This window comes from Loxodonta africana, chromosome 4 (genome assembly GCF_030014295.1).
Source record: "Loxodonta africana isolate mLoxAfr1 chromosome 4, mLoxAfr1.hap2, whole genome shotgun sequence".
Classification (NCBI taxonomy): Eukaryota; Metazoa; Chordata; class Mammalia; order Proboscidea; family Elephantidae; genus Loxodonta; species Loxodonta africana.
The window spans coordinates 105,392,756-105,412,423 of record NC_087345.1 but is presented as its reverse complement, the minus strand read 5'-3'; the positions used below and the strand labels follow the sequence as shown (position 1 = coordinate 105,412,423).

Here is a 19,668-nt window from a genome sequence, read left to right as displayed (position 1 = left end):
GGATATTTTTATTTCTTCCTTCCTGATTTAATAGTTTTTATTTCTTTTTCTTGCTATTTGCTCTGGCTAGGACTTCCAGTACAATACTGGATATCAGTGGTAAGAGCAGGCATCTGTATCTTGTTCTGGATCTTAAGGGGAAAAGCTTTCAGTTTTTCACCATTGAGTATGACGTTAGCTGTGGGTTTTTCATAAATGTCCTTTATTATTTTGAGGAATTTCTCTCATATTCCTAGTTTGTTTTTTTTTTTTTCCATGAAAGGGTGTTGGGTTTTATAAAATGCATCTATGGAAATGATCATATGGTTCTTTTCCTTTATTCTATTAATGTGGTATATTACATTGATTGATTTTTCTACTGTTGAACCACTCTTGCATTCCTGGGGTAGATCTCACTTGTTCATGGTGTATAATCCTTTTAATATGCTTTTGGATTTGGTTTGCTAGTATTCTTCTGAGGATTTTTGCATTTATATTCATAAGGGGTATTGGCCTACAGATTTCTTTCCTTGTGGTGTCTTTGCCTAGCTTTGGTATCAAAGTAATGCTGTTGTTGTTGTTGTTAGGCCTTCCTCTTTTTCATTGGCCCTCTACTTTACCAAGCATGATGTCCTTTCCCAGGGACTGATTCTTTCTGATAACACATCCAAAGTATGTAAGATGTAATCTTGCCATCTTTGCTTCTAACAATCATCCTGGCTGTACTTTTAAGACAGATTTGTTCGTTCTTTTGGCAGTCCATGGTATATTCAATATTCTTTGCCAACACCAAACTCAAAGGCGCCAGTTCTTCCTCAGTCTTCCTTATTCATTGTCCAGCTTTCGCATACATATGAGCATTGAAAACACCATGTTTTCAGTACCTTAATCTTCAAAGTGACATCTTTGCTTACTAACACTTGAAAGTAATGCTAGTTTCATAAAATGAAATAGGAAGTGTTCCCTCCTCTTTTATTTTTTGAAAGCGTCACTTCTTCTATAAATGTTTGGTTGAATTCCCCAGTCAAGCCAACTGCTCCAACAATGGTTTTCTTTTGGGGGAAGGTTTTTGATTACCGATTCAATCTCTTCTCCTCTTGTTATGGATTTGAGGCAGCTTGGGAGTTTATGTTTTTCTAGGAATTTGCCCATTTCATATAGATTATCTAATTCTTGGCATACAGTTGTATATAGTATTCTCTTTTGACCCTTTTTATTTCTGTAGTGTTGGCTGTAATGTCCCCAGTTTCATTCTTAATTTTAAATATTTGCATCTTCTTTTTTCCTTTGTCAGTCTAGTTAGGGGCTTGTCATTTTATTGACTCATTCTCTGAGGTAGCATTACCAAATAAAAACCAAACCCAGTGTCGTTGAATTGATTCCGACTCATAGCGACCATATAGGACAGAGTAGAACTGCCCCATAGAGTTTCCAAGGAGCGCCTGGCAGATTCAAACTGCTGACCCTTTGGTTAGCAGCTGTAGCATTTAACCACTACACCACCAGGGTTTCCGAGGTTAGCATTAGTTACTGTATATTTCTTTCTTCAAGGTGCTTTATTTTTTAATCAATAATACTTGAGGTCTAGTTTCATTGCCACATAGCATTCCATAATAATTATGATGAGTATTTAGATTGTCTGATTTTTTGTTATTATAACTACAAAGAGTATCCAGTACCTTTTGCCTTTTCATATTTGTGAATGTTTCTCTAAGGTAAATATCTAGAAATGGAACTTCTGGGTCATAGCTTATACACATACTTAGGTTTACTATACATTACCAAAATTAACCCCAGAGTTGCTGTAAGAAAATAGTACATGAATTTACTAATTCCCACAATATCAGAGAAATATTGTTGTACTTTAATTTTTGCTGATATGCTGGGGAAAATGATACCTTGTTTTAGTTAACATGTCCCTGATTGGTAAGATAAAATGTTTCATTCAAAGCCCCGTTTTGTCGCTAGTGGAGATCCAAGCAAAAATGGAAATAATTCCAGTTTTTACTGCTACTTAATTATAAGAATGCAAATTAATTTTGACATGCTATGATATATAGGCATCAATATTTTCCAGTTGCTTCCTAAAGCAATTATTAACTATGTTTCCCATTTCCATTCCATTGGTGATGGAGTATGTGATATTTTTATATTTTGCAGTTTATTTATTTTATTACTTTCTATTATTTATTAGCACCATAATGTCAGGAAAAGAGAAAACATGTAAATGTGCTTACTGATTATCAACTATGGTCTACAAATATTACAGTTAGGGTTTTATAATCTTCATGTATTTTTAGAGCCAGTAATCAAATGCATTAATATATCTGGTAATGAAATATATGAATTAGTCATACTAAGTGGGGTAATTGAAGACTGTAAGTAGCTTCATGCCAATTCAGGCAAGGTATTGATGCCAAATTGCCAAAATTACAAAATAATGTCCCTTTTCAGAGGTTTTGGTATTTCATCAATGTGGATAAAGTATTGTGGATCTGCACTTATTTTGCTTATGCAAATACCTCCTACCAGTACTAGCACTCCCTGATCCTTTGCATTTTTGTTTTTAATGTTTAGTATGAGTCAGAATTGACTCGACCGCAGTGGGTTTGGTTTTTTTTTGGTTTATATATTACATACTTAAAAAGGGTTTGCACAGCTACTGAATAAATATTTGGGGAGTTATTTGAAAAAGTCCTCAAATGTCTTTGGGTTTTAAGATTCTTGGATGACTAAAATTTGGGTGATTTGGAGGGAATATGCAGAAATCTTTCTATTAGGAAGACAGTATAACATAGTTTGTATTTTACAACCATTTAGACTTGGGTTCAAATGTCAACTCCAACACTGGTTGATTTTGGCAAATTGTTTAGACTTTATGAGCCTCAGTAAAATTAGAGTTTTGTTGTTGTTCATTGCTGTAGAATCAATTTTGCCTCATAGCGATCCCATGTGTGCAGAGAACTGCTCCGTAGGGTTTTCAGTGCTGTGACCTTTTGGTAGCTAGGACTATCTTCCAAAGCACCTCTGAGTGGGTTTGAACTACCAACCTTAAGTAAAGTGCTTAAGTGTTTGTGCCATCCAGTGACTCCAAAATAGGAGTAATTATATTTATTTCAAACATATGTTTGAGGTTTAAATAAGGAAATGTATGTAAAGCATTTAGTATCATAAATTACATAATAAGTGCTCAGCAATGGAATGGTATCATTATCAACTATTTGTCTTTAAACAAGAGTGCCTAGAAGAAAAGAAGTATGGATTGAATGGTGATCCACAGGGTAGTAAAAAGAGGAGAAACTCATCTTCTGATGATATTTGGCACTGAGAGAAGTGAATTTGTTTATCATGGAGCTCAACATATCAAAGTAGACTTCAGTGTCTCAGGAGACTAGTAATTTACACTCTATATTCTTACCCATTTGTGTTCAGAACAACTGACAGACACAATGATCAGACAGGTAGCAATTAAACTACTAGGGAATATCAGGTTAGGTCTATCAGCAAATGGATTTGCTGATATATCACCCTGAATTAATTATATTTACCCATACAGTCACAGCCTTGGCTGGACAGCCATGGGTCTTCCTTATAGAGACATCTCTGTAAAACTTACAGCATGGAGGAGCAGAGAATGTTTGTTACCTGAAGATATCACGCATATGTCTCAAAGATGGGGGAATCAGATAAGTTACTTCTCAGGGAAAGGGAGTGGGGCAAGCTTTTATAATTATTCCTGTTGTGTAGCTCCCACCTGAAAACATAAAAAAAAGAAAAGAAAACATAAAGCAAGGAAGAAAGTGGTTTCTCCTCAACAGCTAAAATTTGGGCAAAATTTGAATTAGGAATGGGTGGGAAATGTGTTGAGTCAGATGTGTTTGGCAACACTGCCAACATTCCACATCCTTGCACAGCTATCTATCTTTAGGACACAGCACAAATGGCCTTTATGTCTTTTACATCTTTTATAGATTCTATTATGAAAAAAAATTTGAATCATTAACACTTTTGATACAGCACTCTTAATGTGTGGAAACAAGGGCATCGCCAATTCTGAATCAAAAACCCATTCAGAAGAGTCAACAACAATTATATATATACATATATGTGTATATGTCACAAAACACTATGTAAACCTATGTAAACAACAAAACACTGCCCAGTCCTGCACCATGCCCACAATCATTGTTATGCTTGAGCCTGTTGTTGCAGCCATTGTGTCAATCCATTTCGTTGAGGGTCTTCCTCTTTTTTCTTGAGCCTGTATTTTACCAAGCATGATGTCCTTCTTCAGGGACTGATCTCTCCTGACAACATGTTCAAAGTATGTGAGATGTTGTCCCGCCCATCTTTGCTTCTAAGGAGCATTCTGGTTGTACTTCTTCCAAGACAGACATTTTTGTTCTCTTGCCAGTCCATGGTGTATTCAATATTCTTCGCCAGCACCGCAACTCAAAGGCGTCAGTTTTTATTCTGTCTTCCTTACTCTTTTTCCATCTTTCTCATGCATATGATGTGACTGAAAATACCATGACTTGGGTCCAGCGCACCTTAGTCTTCAAGGTGGCATCTTTGCTTTTCAACACTTTAAAGAGGTCTTTTGCAGATTTGCCCAATGCAATGTGTCTTTTGATTTCTTGACTGCTCCTTCCGTGGGTGTTGATCCAAGTGTGGATCCAAGTAAAATGAAATCCTTGACAACTTCAATCTTTTCTCCATTGATCATGATGTTGCTTGTTGGTCCAGTAGTGAGGATTTTTGTCTTCTTTATGTTTAGGTGCAATCCATACTGAAGGCTGTGGTCTTTGATTTTCATCAATAAGTGCTTCAAGTCCTCTTCACTTTCAGCAAGTAAGGTTGTGTCATCTGCATAATGTAGGTTGTTGATGAGTTGTCCACCAATCCTGATGCCCCATTCTTCTTCATATAATCCATCTTCTCAGATTATTTGCTCAGTATACAGATTGAATAGGTATGGTAAAAGGGTATAACCCTGATGCACACCTTTCCTGACTTTAAATCATGCAGTATCCCCTTGCTTTGTCCAAACAACTGCCTTTTGATCTATGTACAGGTTCCTCATGAGCACAATTAAATGTTCTGGAATTCCCATCCTTTGCAATGTTATCCATAATGTGTTATGATCCACACAACTGAATGCCTTTGCATAGTCAATAAAACACAGGTAAACATCTTTCTGGTATCCTCTGCTTTCAGCCAAGATCCATCTGACATGAGCAGTGATATCCCGGGTTCAGCATCCTCTTCTGAATCTGGCCTAAATTTCTGGCAGTTCCCTGTGGATATACTGCTGTAGCCACTTTTGAATGATCTTCAGCAACATCTTACTTGCACGTGATATTAATGATACTGTTTGATAATTTCCACATTTGGATGGATCACTTTTCCTGGGAATAGGCATAAATATGGATCTCTTCCAGTCGGTTGGCCAGGTAGCTGTCTTCCAAATTTCTCGGCATAGATGAGTGACCACTTCCAGTGCTGCATCCATTTGTTGAAACATCTCAACTGATAGTCCATCAATTCCTGGAGCCTTGTTTTTCGCAAATGCCTGCAGTGTAGCTTCGACTTCTTCCATCAGTACCATCAGTTCCTGATCATATGCTACCTCTTGAAATGGTTGAACGTTGACCAATTCTTTTTGGTATAATGACTGTGTGTGTCCCTTCCATCTTCTTTTCATGCATGTTGTTTGGAAAACCTGGTGGCGTAGTGGTTAAGTGCTACAGCTTTTAACCAAGATGTCGGCAGTTCGAATCTACCAGGTGCTCCTTGGAAACTCTATGGGGCAGTTCTACTCTGTCCTATAGGGTCACTATGAGTCAGAATCGACTTGATGGCAGTGGGTTTTGGTTTGGTTGCATGTCGTTTAATATTTTCTCCATAGAATCCTTCACTATTGAAACTAGAGACTTGAATTTTCTTCAGTTCTTTGAGCTTGAGAAATGCTGAGCGTGTTCTTCCTTTTGATTTTCTATCTTCAGCTCTTTGCATGTCATTGTAATACTTTTGTCTTCTCGAGCCGCCCTTTGAAATCTTCTGTTCATTTCTTTTACTTCATCATTTCTTCCATTTGCTTTAACTACTTCACGTTCAAGAGCATCCCATCCCATAATCGTCGTTATGCTTCAGCCCATTGTTGCAGCCACCGTGTCAGTCCATCTCGTAGAGGGTCCTCTTCTTTTTCGCTGACCCTCTACAGGCATGATGTCCTTCTCCAGGGACTGATCCCTCCTGATCCAGTGCCTCATAGTATTAAATTTTAATAATAATATGGATTGTTAACTACTGAAATTAACCATAATATGGCAATAAAGTATAACGAATGAATTTTGATAGATTACCTTACTAATTATAAATTAACAAAAACAATTTGGTACTTTAATGTCCTCTATTTTCATTATAGGCTTTTTTACGAATATATAAAGAGGCTATATTTGGAATTATAAGATTTCACAAATTGTTCATTTCAAACACACTAAAACCTTAACATGATTTTAGCGTTGATACAAATCAATTAGAACTGGCCGGGAAATAGGAGTAACAAACACCCGTATCCACTCAAGTGCATATGCATACATACATATGCATGTAACATTGTGTGTCATATTTAGCAAAAACCAAATCTGTTGCCGTCGAATCAGTTCCAACTCATAGTGGTACTATAGGACAGAGTAGAACTGACTCATAAGGTTTCCAAGGAGGGGCTGGTGAATCTGAACTGCTGACATTTTGGTTAGCAGTCAAGATTTTAACCACGGCATTACCAGGGTTTCATGTAATATTTGGATGACAGTAAATCTAATAAAAAGAAAAGTTTAGGATTTAGGTTATAATTAAACACTGATAAACCTTATTGACCGCTTATATGCCACTAACTACAACCAAAAGTATAATAGTTAAGAGCCTAACTTCACAAGCTTTTCCCCCAGTGCTATTTAATCTCAAAGATGCCGTTCTTTGCCCCTCCCCCATCTCCTCTTCTTCCTGTTTTTTTTTTTTTTTTTTTCTTTTTTCTTTCTGCTGAACCTACGTTAGGATCTAAGGAGCCCTGGAGTCTCATCCTAGCTCCATCACTAACTAGATATAATTTTGGGAGAAGTTACTAACATTTTCTTGGCCTTAGTTTTCACACCTGCAAAATGGTGATTTCTAATTCTAACTGGAATGACTAATAACAATTTTAATAATGATATAGTTATGTTTCCCGCACTACTTTCTGCTTAACCGAAGTACCATGGTTTAGTTTTACTATTGTAAATGGGTACAATACAGATATTCCCACTTTTCTAAAATGTCAGTAAGCTCAGTACATTTATTATGTAACACTTATTAATTTAGCTGTGGACTCATAGCTGTGTTTGAACCCACTCTGAAGAAAGTCAATGGTCGTCCATATGGTATTCAGTTGCTATTTCATGGGTAGGTTGCTCATTAAATTCTAACTCTAAATGCTTCAATTGCTGTAATTTCTGTCATTATTATGAACTACATATTTTGCATGCCTATCTAGGATATAATATTAAACACTAGGGACACAAAGGAAACCCTGGTGATACAGTGGTTAAGTGCTACGGCTGCTAACCAAAGGGTCAGCAGTTTGAATCTGCCAGGTGCTACTTGGAAACTCTGTAGGGCAGTTCTACAAAGATCTGATATATATATATATATAATTAAGTTTCAGAAGGGACTTGGGGGTTATTAAGTAGTATTCCTTGTTTTAAAAATAAATAAATTGAGGTTATTGAGAATAAATTAATTGATTCATTCATTCTTTATTTCATTGACAAATACTTACTGAGCTTCTAGTAGGAGCCACAGATTTTTTTAGGCATGGAGAATAAAGCAGTAAACAAGCCCTTGCCCTCAAAGAGCTTACATTCTATGACTTGCTGGTCAGAACATGAGTAGAATAAGATGTAGATCAGGAAGAAAAGAATTCTATTTCCAAATATAATTTGTTTTAATTGGCATTGAAAATTTCATTAAACATTTATGATAATGTTAGTCTTCTGCCAGAATTTCATACACAAAACCCATAAAGTTGTAAATGAACGCAGATCTATCCCCCAAAATGACTAACTTTTTCCATAAGAGCAAAATTACAATGATGATAAGGTCTTAAGAAAAATGTGATTTAAATGAAATGTACAGCTATATGCTTTTTATGTAAAATCACTCCTGTAAGAATTAGATTTAAGAGATTCAAAGCTCATAAAAAAAGGAAATACAGATCTTAGTTTGTCACAAGAAAATAAAAACGGCTAAGGTAAAAAAAAAAATCCTCCCAATATTGCCAAAATGTTGATGTTCATAATTGAGAAAAATAGATGTTTGCTGACAGCTGCTTGTCCTTTGAAGACAGCTGTTCATTTTCCTTTGGAGTAAATGAGAGCAAGTGTTGATGATCATGTGAGAATGAGATGAGGAATAGTAAAAGCTGGCCATTTTCAGGGAGGTGACAAGAGGAGGAAGGAAAAAAAATCCTTCTCATCCATCCTTCCTCAGATGGGCTGTGTGCCTATAATTCTGAATTCATTGTAGTTCAGTTAGTCTTTTTCAGATCTACAATTCTCAAGAAAAAAATCCACTAATATATGTTTCTAAACTGTAATTCTTTCTATTACCATTAGGATATGTGAAACTCAGAGTTATAACGGTACAGAGATTATAGCTTAACTAAATTATTTGGGTAGTCATTTGCTTTGTGTGTGTACAGAAAATCTATGAAGTGCCCCTACTCATTTTAAGCCCTCATTATAGACTCAAAATGCTTTAATCTCAAAGGAGAATCATGATATAAGTTTTAAAATTTCACTTAACTTTCTTTTTTATTAGCCAAGTAACTTCAACGACATTCTTTGCCATATACCTACTCATTGTCCCCACGTTTAATAAATTGAAGAATACACGTGTCAATTTAGAGGAATTTTTTAAAATATTTATTTTAGAATTTTTAGTCTCCAATTAAAATTGTGTAGAAATGAAAAATTAAAAGTGATGACTTAAATGCTTATTAAGAATATTTAAATTAAGGTTAGGTCTATACAATATGGTATAAGCTTAAGTGACTGTGAATTTAAGTGGGTTTGATTAGCTGTGATTTATGAAGTCTGTCTTTTAGGCAGCATGGGCTCCTTGAACCTCATAAGCATTTGGATATGGGTAAGCAGTTAAAGATTGAACAAAAATTAACCCAAATCCAATTTAAAAACTATTATGTATAGTGTAGTCAAATCACAATCTATCCATCTGAAAAACAACATGTGAGATCAATATATTGTTTTGCATTTCCCTTAAGCATCATTCTATTATTAAACCATATTGTGCATTAAGATGAATTTAGTGGGTGGCATATTTGTTTCGAGGAGGGGAGAAAATGGTAAAGAGGTTCCCAAAATCTGATTTTCTAAAAATTGTACTTGATGAGCTTTCTAGTATACTAGTAATGTCGAAGTATACAATGGCTCAAATAAACTATTCCCTAAGAGTAAATTAACTAGTGTTGGCAGAGCAGTCTAAGTCTTCATATATTTTACTAAAATATGGAATTGGCCAATTTGATTGGCAAATTCTCAATGACAATAATTCTGCTGCTGTTTCTGCTACTGATGTTATGGTAAAGAGGTGGTGATGCTTGCTATCTGTTGGTATTTAAAGAGACAGTAGGATAATATCTTATTTGTATATGTGATTCATAACTCTCTTAATGTAGAATGACTTTAATTGGAATTACCTGAATTTCTCTCCCTCTTCCCCTTTGTGAAGGAATCTAAAAATATGCACAGTCTGGAAGCCTGCCACTGTCACTGCAGCCTTAGCATAAATGACACCATCTGGGCAGTGATGATTAACATTCAAACTGAATAACCACTGTACCAGTCAACGTCATAGTCAGTGTCCTGTTACCAATAACATGCATCTTATTAAGCAAACAGAGTAGAAGAATCACCTACTGGAAGTGCTTATTTAGGGACCTAAAATAAAAAAAAAATTTTTACACACTTCATAAGAAAATATACTTTAAAGAACAATGGGTAGCTAGAAGGCTAATAAGTATAATTAAATATTATGTAAATAATCTTTGAATCCACTTCATAGGTATCTGTTAATAAGGGTAGACTATTCTCAGATTAAAGTAGTTTACCTCTAACTGTTGCACAGATTTGCAAAGAGAAAATGTAAATCCTGTTGATCTTTATAACACACCACCTAGTAGGCTGGTAGATCTTTATAACATACCACCTAGGGGTAACCTTTAAATATATATGTTCATATATTCTGTTGAATACCTAGTTTGAATAGTTTATATTTCCCTTAAGGGGCAAAGAATATCCATGCAATTGTTTTAGACTAATTTTTCCCCAGTTTTGTTTTGGGAGGGAAAGTCCAAAAGAATTAGGGATACAACTGCTTCTCGTAGTGCTTAGGAAAAGCTCAGAACCTTTTGTACAGTCCATATACTGTGTTTTATCTTAAGCTGATATAGATTTGTATTTATTTAGAAGCTAGTATTTGGTCCCAACCTTTACACATTTTCTACATTACCAGCCAATCCAGAATCCAGGAAACTAATTATGTGTTGCATTATCACAAAAGGGGAAGAATGAGTTTTATTCACAGCATCAACTGTTATATGACCAAAAATAGGTTTTAAACTTAAATACTCTGGTTTCTTCTACTGTACCCCTTCTCTGAGTCTTATCTTTAGTATTTATGCCATTAAAAGACATTTCAGAGGAGCTTATGTAATATCACCACAATTATGAGTGCTTATCTCACGCTTAGGAACTATACACGATATATACACACAAGATGTTCCCCCAGGCCCTTCTAGTAGAATTACTCCTAGAAATTTAACACCTACAGTTCAATTTCATACACTTCTAGAAATATAACATGTACTAGGCAAATAGAAAAGACTCTGAGTTGTGTATATTCATTCACAGAATATCTAAGTTTCAAGCAAGTTGACAGTAGCAATGATGCTTCCTTCCGCTCCAGAGACCAAACAGCAGTATCTCCTCAGGTTCTGCCAAGCAGACAGAAGCCCCTCTTGGCCCCTGTTGCCAAGATCAGAGAATCTGAAAAGCCTGCATAGATGCAATTTAACAATGCTTTGTAAAAGCTGAACTGAATCCATTCTCACCCCTCACCTCCCCCTTTGTCTTCGTCTGGGGGTGGGCGGTGGGGTGGGATTCACTGTGTGTGCCCTCCTTTCCTCCTAATTAGCACGCCTGGCTCCTGACAGCTCTGCTCCGCCCAGAGCTTGGCATCCACTTCTTACTTATTGCCCTGGCTACCCTCAGGAGACACCAACAGGACACCAGAATGACAAGGCATGACAAGGGGAAGAAATAAGTTAACATGCTTAAAAGCTGCTGTTCCAACTGGCCGGTGTGATGTCGAAAATTAAGAAACTACTGTTCGTTTGCCTCCCAAAGCAACAAGTGACCCTCAAAGCGCTTATGAACCACTCGGCCGATACATAGCTCCCGAGCCCATCTCGCCTGTGTGACTAGTACAGCAGGCTGGACAAGCCAACTACTGCGCAGGTGGTTGAAACCCTTTCCTCCAAGCATGACTGAAACAGTGGGAGTGATAAAGTCTGGTTCTGATACAGGCACCCCCCCCCGGCCCCCAACACACATTCCTTTTTTAGCCTTGAGAAAAATCTTTCACTTTAGACTTATTTCCACCTCCAGATAGTTGATTGTCGATGTCCTCCTCCATCCCACCCATTTCCTTTCAAGTTTCTTGAAAGAGTAGGGAGGATGCCTGTATGCTGGGGTGTGAAAGCGTGAATGTGGAAAGGATTTATAATCCTTCCCTCTCTTCCACTTAATCGACATGTGCCCTGAGCCTTAGATGTCGCCTCAAAATGGGATCAATAGTCCCTGCGGTATGAAGTCCTAGAAAATGATGTAGATGAAAGGGTTTTGGAAACTGTCTAGCGCTCTACAGGTTGCAGCCCCGGGTTACACCGACGAGGATTTGCTCCTCTCTCCGTGGCCAAGCTACCCCATCTGAAAGGAGGTTCTGTGCGTCCAAGCACGAATTCTCTGGCTGGGTCCCTTCACCTAAGCCAGCTCGACCCGCGGGACAAGCAAGGGCACCCGAGTCCCCGCCGGCGAGCCGCCCCCGCGGGTAGCGGCGCCCAAGCGGTCCAGGCGCCGCCGCCCGCGCTTGCCTCTCTACTCCGGTAGGGAGATCTGGCGTGGGTGAGAGCGGAGAGACAGAGTGCGGGAGCCAGGGAGCAAGAGACGGCGCCCGCAGGCAAGAAGCAGGCAGAGAGGTGGAAGAAGCCGGGCAGGTAGAGAAAAGGGGGAAAGGACCCAAACAACCGCAAGGTCGAAGTCGCAGGAGCTGAGAAGAAGGAAGGAGCGAGGTGGGAAGACGCGGCGCCTGAAAGATGCTTCCAGCGCAGCGCCGGAGGCGCAGGACCCGGGAGCTTGGAGCTGAGCGCACAGGGTCCTAGCGGAGTGCAAGGGCCCGAGCCGACCCCTTTTCCGTTACCTGTGTTGCCTCCGCCCTGGCTGCCCCTGTCCGGGGGGAAGATACTCGAGCACTTCTCCCACTCCACCTGTCCCGCGAAGCACAGCTCGGTGACGATGTGCAGCGCTTTCTGGCACAGGCTGCTCACTCCATCCTCCTTGTGGAAACTCATCGTGTGGGTTTTCTTTTGATTTTTCCCTCTCTTCCCAGTGAGCCGTCCTTTCCCCTTCCTTTTACCTCGTGGCTGGCCGCTCTTGTGCCCTAAGCCATAGCCCGCCCGCGGGGACTTTGGCCGGAGAGCGCGCTGGTAAGAACAGGCAACTCTTAGGAGCCCCAAGTTGGCCCCATGGCGGGAGAGGAGGGCGCGGGGGAAGACTGCGGGAGCCCGAGCGAGGCAGTGGCGGCGAGGTTTGTGCTAACTCTCCCCCGGCGCGAGGAGAGCTGGAGGCAGAGACCCGGCATGGAGTGCGAAGGGGAGGGAGAGACGTAAAAAGCCAAAGCCCTCGACTCGCAAGAACGCCCCTCTCCTCCTCCCAGCGTGTTTGTGCTTCTGGCGGGTGCCTGGCGGCGGCGCATCCAATCGCAGCCCGGCGCGGGCCCGGAACAACGGGTGGCAGAGAGCGCGCAGGCCCCCTTTCACCAGTCAGATGGGGAGGGGACCGGCGCAGGAGGAGGGGCGCCGTCCGGCCCGGCCCGGCGCCTTTGCTGGGCCCTCCTGCTGAGGCTGGGGGTGCTCATCTTTGCAGCAAGGGGTCAGAGAAGTATTCTTCGTTTTCTTTGTGCTTTTCACAGCTCATCCTCCTCCCCCAACCTTTCCCCCCCGTCTCTCCAACTTATCTACAGATGCCCTTGTTCAGTTTTGTTGTTCGTAAGAGTCATTCCATGCCATCCACATCTGAAGAAAAAACGAAAAGCTGCAGTTTAAAAATTGAATATTCAAACTAAATCATCTAGAGAAAAAAGAAAAAGAGACGTCCCTGGAGGTAATTTTTAACATGATTGCCGATGATGATGGTATAGGGACAGAAAATATTTTACTTCGGAGGTCTTTATTGTAGTGAAATTCGCTATAACGTACATTTCCTGTAAAGCTAGTTCAGTTTTTCCTTATGCATACATGCTGCGTATAGGCAAATAAATTTATTGCCTTTGATTTGTTAAACGATTCTAGGTAAATCGCAAAAAAAGTTATCTATATTAATATTCAGTTAGGATTCTTTTGATTAATCAGTCATTGGCAATTGAGAATGTACAACTTGACTCCCTTTATCAGTATTGCTAGAGATGTAAATACTGAAAAGAAGACAAGGCATTGGTGTTAAAAGGGAGGGGGATTAAGTTCAAATCTGTCCCACAGCCTTGCTTAACCTTGAATAATTTGCTGTCAGGTGTTTATCCCAGTCTGTAAAATAAGAGGCTTGGACTGGAGTGTCTTGAGCTCACCTGTTCTTACAGTTCTGTAATGCAAATAGGTGCAAATTGTTAATGGAGCTAAAGCTACAAAATAAAAATAATAAACAAGTACCATAGGGATATAGCAAATGCATTTACATAGTTTTAAATCATTTTAGACATAATTAGATCCCATATTATAACCTAAGGATTGATTTGACAGTTATTAGGGGAGTCTTCTTAATTTTTGAGATGGAATATCCTGAGCTTTTTAATGTATCTATACTAGTAGAATTATTTTAAACTGGGAATCTGTTTCATGGCGCATTATTATTTGCTTTGTATCAGACACTATGGTAAAAGCTACTATAAATATTAGGCAAGCACTCTGGTAGGTAGGCATTCATTAGTTGAATCATTTTTACTTGATTCACAAGACAATTGGTTTAAGCAGGACTATTTTTACCATGAATTTAGACAAGCTAAAATCTACAGGCTTCATTTACTTTTTGTATTTATGCACATTGATTTGAGTAGTTTTTAGATCGAATCATCTAAAAAAATGATTTCACTGTCAATCAAAAAGATATTGTGCTTCTACTGTATGTTTGAAGCTAGGTAACACACTTTAATAAGGCCCTCTCCACTTTCCCTTGCCCTCCAGCTCACCACAATCTACTGGACAGACAGACCTGTATAAACAACCTGCAATGCAATGCTGTGCTTTCATGTTTAGTGTATGAACAAATGGCTGTGTGGGAGGACCAAGTGAGTAATTTGTCTTTATACTACTTGCAGACTCTAATTGCTTAAGTGGAGTAATGCAGAAGTTCTCATTAATGACCCTCTTATGTTTGATTTCAGGGTTAAATATTATTAAGTAAATAAATTCTGAAAATAACTTTCCTGGTATTTGTTTATGCTGTTACTGGCTTATTAGTACTCTTACTGCTGTGATTTCACAACAAGTAGATTTAGTTTCATGTAAATATTCATTTTTCTGAATTTAGTCTTTGGGCTTTTTTTTTTTTTTTTGCTTTCATCTAAAATTAATACCACAAGGTTTTGCTTTTTTTTTTTTTCTTTCTTTGTTCATTAGAGTATCTCACAGCTCATTAGAAGGTGAATCAAACCAGTTTTTCCTGTCATTTATAAACAGCCCCGGTAAGTTTTGGGGGAAAAGTAAAACTGCATTCAAGGTCATTTTTTTCCAATGCTGAAGGATAAAAATTAGGATAAGAATTTCAGTTCATAGTCTTTATTTTTCTGCCAACTCCTTCAATCACCAAGAGCTTAAAAGTAAACCAGAGAGTATAGATCGGCATTTACTTCTGTACCTACACTGTGGAAGAATTCTTAAAACAGTAAATGGAGGGGAGAGAAGGTTAGACTGGCATTTATGGAGCGTACTTTGATGTGCCAAGTGCTTACTAGGCATTAATAGCAAATAATAATAATAATACAGGCTCTAAGGGTCTCTGTGGCAGCTTCCTTCTGAATGACCTCTGCATTAAAAAGAGGAGGAATTTATTTCGAAATGAGAAGCCTAAGAGAATTCTTGTGGGAGTTAAGTGAGCTTCATGAGTGGTGATTTTGAAGTTCAACACTGTGATTTCCCTATTTGCTCAACCCTTGTCCAATTCCTTCTTCTTAGCTTCCCACGCCCCTTTCCAAACCTGAGGTAGGAGGAGATATCTTCTTAGGTAGATACATCCCTAAAGGAAGAGGATCTTGGGAATCATTCCAAGTCTAAAATTTAAATATTAATTGAAGCCCAAGAGAGGAACTAAGCAGGGTGGGTAAATGAGGAAATCTTAGAGCAGTTGAGTTCAGTCCGAATAAACATCACAGACAATGTTATATTTTAGCTTACTTAAAGCTTTACTACTTTCCTTTTCTGTGTTCTGCAGGCAGCTCAAACTCAAATCTGCCCAATTTATACTTTTCTTACAGACTTGGGCTTCCTCCAGTGTTTCTTAATTCAAAGAATGGCATTCCCACTCATCCTAACTGCCAATGATGATAACTAGATTTCTGGTTTGCCTAGATGGGTATCGCTTTTGAGAAGTCCAATTTCGTTCTAATTCCGGGTCCTTTTAATACAACCATGATTCATCATTCTGAGAGCTTTGGTGTCTTCTCTTTTCTCTTTGTGTTCACTTGTTTCATTCATCCTAATGGGCACTTAGTATTCTTTCAAACTGAGACCCACTTTTCAGTCCTTCAATTTTGAGAAATTATACTGATTTATTACTTTAGTGATTATCCTTCTTTAGTGGAGTTCCTTCTTGGAATTCCTTTCTGTTGGATATTTGACCACCTAGACTGAATCTCCAACTTTTGTTTCTCTCCTGTTTTTGTTTCTCTCCTGTTTTCCATCTCTATCATCCTCATTCCTTGTAATCTAATTTTTGGAAGAGTTCCTTCACTTTATCTTCTGAGCCTTCTATTAAATTACTACAATTTCCGCTATTAAAGTTCTATGCATACTGTCTTGTTTACTGACTGTTTTTATTTCATAGATACAAAGTCTTTGCTTGTTTCTCTGACCATATTAATTATGCATTTTTAACTTTTTTTCCCTTGGCTTCTGCTTTTGTCCTTTTCCTCTAGAAGACTTTCTCCTTTTCCTTAGCTTTTGTTCTTCACCATGGATGATCTCCTCAGGTGTCTGCTGATGCTTGGCTCTCCGCTCATATTTAAGAGCACTGTAGTAAGAATTTGAAGCCTTGAGTGCATCAGTGGGGTTTGTGACCAGCTGGCTGCACCGAGGGGTGACTCAGAACTGAGCTGTATTCTTAAATGGAGCACCTCCAAGTATCATTGTCAATAAGTTCTTTGTCCTGGAAGTTCTTTGATTTTTTCAGAGAGGGACTTTCTAACCTCTCACTAAAAAACTAGGGATATGGAATAATAACTAGAGTCCACCTGCTTTCACTTCACCCTTCTTTTTCAGTCTGGAGCCTCACTATCCCTCTTTGGAGTCTGACATCTAGGTCCGGAGGCTTTCTCGTTTAATATTTCCAGGAGTTAACACTTTTATTTGCATGTTTGGGGAATGGTAATCATCTCAACACAGATGTGTGGATGGAAATTTGAGCCTTGAGATTCTTTTAGAATTACACTAGCTCTAACTACTACTTTTTAAAGCTTCTTACCCTACTCCCATCTTCTGTGGAATTGGTATGAGGTGCTTCTATTTCTGGTGCTTCCTGAGGCTCTGTGGTGTGAATCACTAGGTTTTCATTGCTATTTGCCTCTGGAGGTTTAAGCTGTCTTTTCTCTGCTTGGCAAGGCAGAGCTCCCTTCACTGGTTTCCATCTTTAAACCTATTGACATCTTTTGTCGTCTCCTTTATTCTCTCCTATTCTTTTTGTGTTTTTGAGTTCATTGCTTTTTATTGCTGTACTGTCGTTTCACTGGCATTTCAGGAGGGGCAGGAACACATGCACTTCTTCAATCTATCATATTTAACTCTTTAAGAAGGTAATCCTGATCATGTCATTCTCCTTTTTAAAACTTTGTAGTATCTTCTCACTGTACTTTAGATACATCAAATACTTTTAGAGTGACCTGCAAAGCCCCACATGATCTGGCCTCTGCCTGTTTTCTTTGTACTTTCATAATTCTTTGACTTTGTGCTTTCTTTGCATCTTCCATTTCTCTTTTGTAGCACACATCGTGATTAAATCAAATAATTAATTTGATGTAAATTCAGAAGGTAGGGAACCTTGCTTCCTTCATCCTTTTCTTAGTGCCTTACACCATGATTAATAGCTACAGCTGCTAACCAAATGGTTCACAGTTAAAATCCACCAGCTGCTCTTTGGAAACCCTATTGGGCAGTTCTACGCTGTCCTATAGGGTTGCTATGAGTTGTAACCGACTCTATAGCAACGGGTTTCATTTTTGGGGTTTACACCATGCCAGTAGTAATAGCCACTCAACAAGTATTTTCTGAATGAATGAATAAATTAATGTATGTCATTTCTTAACCCTGTTTCTTTTCCTCTGTCATTGTTAGGTGCCATCAAGTCAGTTCTGAGTCATAGCGACCCTATGTACCACAGAACAAAACACTGCCCAGTCCTGCACCATCCTTGCAATCGTTGTTATGTTTGACTCCATTGTTGCAGCCACTGGGTCACTCTAGCTCATTGAGGGTTTTCCTCTTTTCCACTGGCCCTGTACTTTACCAAGCATGATATCCTTCTCCAGGGACTGATCCCCACTGACAACTCTTCCAAACTACGTAAGATGTAGTCTCGCAGTCCTTGCTTCTAAGGAGCATCCTGGTTGTATTTATTCTAAGACAGATTTGTTCGTTCTTTTGGCAGTCCATGGTATATTCAATATTCTTCGCCAACACTGCAATTCAAAGGCGTCAATTCTTCTTCAGTCTTCCTTATTCATTGTCCGGCTTTCACATGCATATGATGCGATTGAAAATACCATGGCTTGGGTCAGGCGGACCTTAGTCTTCAAGGTGCCATCTTTGCTTTTCAACACTTTAAAGAGGGCTTTTGCAGCAGATTTACCCAATGTGATAAGTCTTTTGATTTCTTGACTGCTGCTTCCATGGCTGTTGATTGTGGATCCAAGTAAAATGAAATCTTTGACAACTTCAATTTTTTCTCTTTATCATGATGTGGCTTATTGGTCCAGCTGTGGGGATTTTTGTTTTCCTTTTTTTTTATGTTGAGGTGTAACCCACACTGAAGGCTGTGATCTTTGATCTTCCTCAGTAAGTGCTTCAAGTCCTCTTCACTTTCAGCAAGCAAGGTTGTGTCATCTGCATAGCACAGGTTGTTAATGAGTCTTCCTCCAATCCTGATGCCCTATTCTTCTTCATATAATCCAGCTTCTTGGATTATTTGCTGTGTTATACAGATTGAGTAGGTATGGTGAAAGATACAACCCTGACGCACACCTTCCTTGACTTTAAACCACTCAGTATCCCCTTGTTCTGTCCGAACAACTGCCTCTTGATCTATGTGCAGGTTCCTCAATTCCGGAACACTTAATTGTGTTCATGAGAAACCAGATCTTTCCCTCTAATTACCAGCGATAAAGACCTTTAGCTTTACTTGCTTATTGCAGAAATACCAGAGTGTAGTAGAAACTGGTAAGCTTCTATTCCCAGGGAAATTGGGAGAAGAGAGACAAGAAGGAAGAGCAAGTGATACCAGTGAAATACGTCTTTTGAGAAGAGAGAAAATGGTCATTTGTACCTTGAGAACAGATACCAACATTTGAGCACCTGTTTTATGTCAGGTCTGTGTTGTATGTTTTACATATATGATGTAATAATCATCATAAATATTATGTGTTATAAGACCCATTGCCGTCGAGTCGATTCCAAATCATAGTGACCTTATAAATCTATATAAAAGTAGCTACTTTGCAAACTAATTGTTATAGTAACTCATGTATTAACTCACTTAGAACAGTGTCAGGCACAGTTCCAAGGCCTTTACATATATTAATTCATTTAATGGTCACAACAAATCTATCAGGTAGGGATTACTGTATTATTATTCTCATTTTACAGATGAGAAAATTGAGTTGCAGAGAGGTTAAATGGCCTTTTTTAGGACATGCAGCTAGTTGGTTGTAGAGCCTGGATTTGGACTAAGGCCTTAATGTTGCAAAAGTAGGTTCCTAACTGCTGCAATATCCTGCTGCTTCTCGTCTATCCTTATGAGACACCTACAGAGTAAGCAAAATCCAGCTTAGGAGCCATTCAGCTAGGCAGATGCAATTGGAGTAGTAATGATAAAA

The 19,668-nt window shown here is 38.8% G+C and overlaps 1 protein-coding gene across 1 annotated transcript in view; it reads right to left on the bottom strand.

Annotated features, from left to right (window-relative positions):
* SYT10 (synaptotagmin 10) overlaps positions 1-12,696 on the bottom strand; it is a 54,723-nt gene extending 42,027 nt beyond the window's left edge. Inside the window, exon 1 of the mRNA XM_003405717.3 lies at positions 12,517-12,696. Coding sequence (XP_003405765.1) covers positions 12,517-12,667 — 151 coding nt within the window. The 5' untranslated portion in view covers positions 12,668-12,696. The remainder of the gene's footprint in view (positions 1-12,516) is intronic.
* Positions 12,697-19,668: the final 6,972 nt, after the last annotated feature.